This window comes from Echinops telfairi, unplaced genomic scaffold, assembly GCF_000313985.2.
Source record: "Echinops telfairi isolate 266 unplaced genomic scaffold, ASM31398v2 ScPeMD7_5592;HRSCAF=6446, whole genome shotgun sequence".
Lineage (NCBI taxonomy): Eukaryota > Metazoa > Chordata > Mammalia > Afrosoricida > Tenrecidae > Echinops > Echinops telfairi.
In genome coordinates this window covers 10,841,468-10,845,694 of record NW_022109491.1, presented here as the reverse complement: position 1 = coordinate 10,845,694, position 4,227 = coordinate 10,841,468, and the positions used below count along the sequence as shown (strand labels likewise).

General features: G+C 58.5%; 1 protein-coding gene across 1 annotated transcript in view; it reads left to right on the top strand.

Annotated features, from left to right (window-relative positions):
* Positions 1–397: 397 nt before the first annotated feature.
* SLC12A5 (solute carrier family 12 member 5) overlaps positions 398–4,227 on the top strand; it is a 37,610-nt gene continuing 33,780 nt past the window's right edge. Inside the window, exon 1 of the mRNA XM_004698028.2 lies at positions 398–518. Within this exon, the coding sequence (XP_004698085.1) occupies positions 398–518 (121 nt within the window). The remainder of the gene's footprint in view (positions 519–4,227) is intronic.

The window sequence follows — 4,227 nt, the reverse complement described above, 5'->3', positions numbered from 1 at the left end:
ACTGCTGGGTCCCCATTGCCTGGCACCCCGCCCGATACACGCGGCGCTGGCGCTCGCAATACGTGTTGAATGAATGAGTCCCAGTGTTTGGGAGAACCTAGCAGAGTTGTCAGGGGCTCTGACGGCTACACACTAGAACCCTCTAGCTCGAAGGGGCTGTCAGCTGCGGTGGGCTCTTCGGGGGGGCTTCTTCCGGGGGGCACCGAGAGTCCTGGGCCTCCGGGTGAAGTCGCCCGGTTCACGGAGCTCAGCTGAGCGGGCACTAGGACCCTGCGTGGCGCCGCGGCGAGCGGGGGGCGGCGGGCGGGGGGATCCGCTTTCTCCCTCTCAGAGCCTGGCTGCGGCCACTTGTGCGACCTGGGCCCCGGCGCGGTGGCCGCCGGCTTCTTACCGCGCCATGAGCCGCAGGTTCACCGTGACCTCGCTGCACCCCGCAGGGCGCGCCGGGGGCCCGGACTCCGAGCCCGGCGGACAGGCGGCCGCAGCCCCCCGCCACGTCCCGCGGGAAGACGCCAAAGGTAGAGGCCGCAGGGGGCGGGGCCCGGGGGGCGGGGCGAGATGAGGTGTGGGGGCGCCCGGGGAAGGGCGGGCCTTCTGGTGAAAGGGGTGGGGTCCGCACTGAGGATAGAGGTCCCAGCGAAGGGCAAGAGCGAGGAGCGGAGCAGCACCAAAGGAGGAGGCGGGGCCTAAGGTGTGAAAGGGCGGGGCCAGACAGGGGCGGGTCCACAGGGAAGAGGGTGGAGCCATGGGGAGAATTGGGGCCAAAGGCCAAGGCTACGGCCAAGGAGGCTGGGATCGGGGCCATGAAAGGAGTGTGGGGGTGCATCTGGTGTAAGGTGTGGGGATCAGAGGGGAGGAGGGGGCGTGTGATCGATGGGGGAGGGGCAGAACCTAGGGGAAAGGGAAGGACTAGCTGGATTAGGAGCTGAAAGAGGGCGGGGCCAGGACGATGGAGAGGAGTCTGGGCTGGGGAAAGGGGGGCGAGAGTCAAAGGGGGTTCTGAGGAAAAAATGTGACCAGGTCGTAAAGACAGGTGTGGGGTCAGGGGGTCACTGGTGCCTGGCGGGCCCTTGGAATGTCGCAGACAGCGTCCGGGAATCCCAGGAAGAAAATGGGAAGTTGGTTTGGACCCTATACAGCCAGATCCAAGGAGGATCCTTTAAGCCCCGACCCTCAATGACCCACTTGGCTTTCTGCTTCAGCACCCGATGGTTTGGCAGGAACCTCATCAGGTGGGATGGAGGGCGTCTTCCTCTCAGGCCCCAGTGCACAGAGGAGAGCGGAGGGGAAGAAGGCTGCTTCTAACCTTCGTTGAAGAGGTAGTATCTTAGCTGCACCCACAATAGCTCTGGCAGTGGGCATTTGCCTGGGTCCTTGCGTGCCTCTGCGCCCTTCAAGTCTGGAGGGAACTAGGCCAGCCGTCTTGGAGTGGCCTCAGTGTGGAGGAGGCGGAATAGCTTCCTCGAACCGCCAGGGGTCGCTGCCGAACCGCAGGTGAGCGCGCTCTGACCCCAGCAAACCTAAGGTCCCAAACCTTAAGAGATGATGCCCTTAGGGACCTCTTTGGCCAACGTCCTCCCTGGATAGAGAACCACATTCAGGCCTAGAATTTCCCAGGACTCCAGGCCTGGGAACCAACCGCCTCCTGGACTTGGCCACTCAGTTGTCTTGGGCTCCTTCGACTTTTCGGTTCCGAATGTCCCTGCCTCGTTTCCCACTTTCAGGCTCATCATCCTCCCAGGACTGAAAGATGTCTAGGAGCCATGCTCAAAGGCCTTTTTCTCTTCCCACCGAAGCAAATGGGTCCTCAAGTCTTGGCCACTTCTTCTGCACAACTTACCCTGAATCTGGCGACATGTCCCACCTAGCTACATCCACAGCCTCCTCATGGTCTGTCTCTGCCTCAGTCCTGCCTTAATCACCACTCCCCCGCCTCCGCACCCCCCCTCCCCGCAAATTCCTAAGCACCCAAGCCCCTTGGTCCTCTGTAAAAGCTCTTCTGTCATCTTCTCCTGGTATCGCACCTGGCCCCACATTAGCCAGGGAAACAAACGCCTCTTCATTCTCCCAGAGTGGTAACTCTGAACTCCTCCCTCACTTTCCCTCGATCCCAGGCCAAGGCAAACATTGCCGCCCCCCTCCCGGAGTACACCCCACAGAGGGCCATGGTTTTACTCATTGTCTCTTCCTGTGGAACATCTCAGGGGCAGGGACCATGCTGCTTTGTGGAGCTGAGCCGTAATGCTCACCAGGTGGGAGGGGAAGTGGCTTTTACTGTGGCCTGCCCCCAGTCTTCCCTCCCACCACGGGCCCCTGGCCTGGGGATCAGAAGATGGCCCTCTGTGTTGCCCCAGGGTAGGTGGTCTTTCATCCCTGGGCTCCTGCATGACTGAAGTACAGCCTGAGCTTTGGGTGTGTAGGTGTGTGTGTGTGTGTGTGCGTGCAAATTGAGTATACGTCTGGAAGGTGCTGTGCTCTGTGGTGTGTGTGTGTGTGTTTCTTGAAGGAGGCACATCCCACACCAGCTCTGATGACCTGTGGGCTGGTCAGTGAGTCAGTGCTTATGTGTGTCACCGTTTGCCAGGGCGTTGATGGGCATGTTAATGAGTGTATTTCTGTGTCTGTCTTGTGGAGGTGGGTCTCTGTGTGCATGTGTGTGCTGCAGGCCCCCTCTTGAGACCCATCTGGTTGACTTTTCACCTCTTAAGTGCCAAGACAGCCTCAAGCCCCTCTCCCTGGGAGGTCGCTACCTGGGCAAGCAGACCATGGCTCCCAAGAGAGCCCCTGTCTGTTTGAATCTTTTCCTCAGCCTCTGGCCCCAGGGGGATGCTCTTGCTGACTCTTGTCCTCATTCAGGTCCAAAGGGAGGGAGAGCAGTGCGCAAAGTGGAGGGAGGGTTGGGGGACGTGAGCAAACAACAAGCCCCCTCCTTGCCAAAAGTGAGCCCACCAACTCATAATGACCCTATAGTACAGAGCAGAACTCTTCCACAGGGTTTCCAAGGCTGTAAATCTTTGTGAGCACCAACAGCCTCATCTTTCTACCACAAGGCAGCTGGTGAATTTGAACCACCAACCTATAAGTTAACAGTCCACTGCTTGACCCACTGTGCCAGCAGGGGTCTGGAGGGAGGTGAGAGCTTGGGTCAAATGTTCCTTACTCAGGACCTAGGAAATGGGGTTTGCTTCCTGCTGTCGGAGAGGTCTACTATAGGTGGGAACTCCCAGGCTAAAAGAAATGGTTGAGCCCAAAATCTGTTCACCTAGGCTGCAACCCACACACCTTCGTTGCTTCATCTGTACTGTGGGGACACTGATTGGGACCTGGTCAGGTAGAAGTGTATCTGCGCTCATTTGTTACCATTACAGCGTGCCTCAGTTTCTCAGAGGGCAAAAGAGCTTCAGCTAGGTTAAGACAACAGGGTGTAAGAGGGGTCCCCATGGAGGGAGAGGGGCCAGTGCACCGTGTTGTCTCCCAGGCTCGAGGACTGTGGTGTGGCCTGGGGCACATGGATTCTCTCTGGGCTTTGACTGCCCCATCTGTTCTGTAGAGGAGTCTAGAGGAAGTTATCCGAGGGTCCTTCCAGCCAGACATGTTCAAAAGTGAGATTAAGGATGAAGACGATTTGGTCATCTAGAAAGGTGATGTTCTCAGCCTCCTCCAGGCCTCCATCTCGGGTTTCCGTCTCACCATCTGTAAATTGGGAAGAATGACGCTGTTATTGGTGCAACTGTCTGATCTGGATACCCTCTCCCACCTGCCTAAGGAGTTCTCCAGTTGCCCCTTCCTCAAGCTAGGGCTCAGAACCTCAATGCCGGTACCTCGGCCCAAGGTGAGCCCTGGGAATCTCCATGGCAACAAACTGGTTAAGAACAGGACTGCAGTTGCCATGGTGACAGGCTGCTCTCTCTCTCTCTCTCTCTCTCTCTTATTCCCTCCCCTCCCCTCTTCTCAATGAACCAGAGAGATCTGCAGGCCCCAGCTCTCCAGGTGGGGTGGGGGTGGGGGTGGGGTGCAGTGAGAAGGGGGTCTGGATTGGGAAAGTAGGAAGACAGGCTGCAATGCGGCAGAATGGGGGGCTGTTGGGGTGCTGTTGCCATGGTGACAGGGCCACAGCCTGTTAATTAAGCCCCTGTTGCCACGGAGACAGCAGTGGTTGACGTGCTCTGTGGCAAGTCGTGTGTGTGTGTGTGTGTGTGTGTGTGTGTGTGTGTGTGTGGGGGTTGA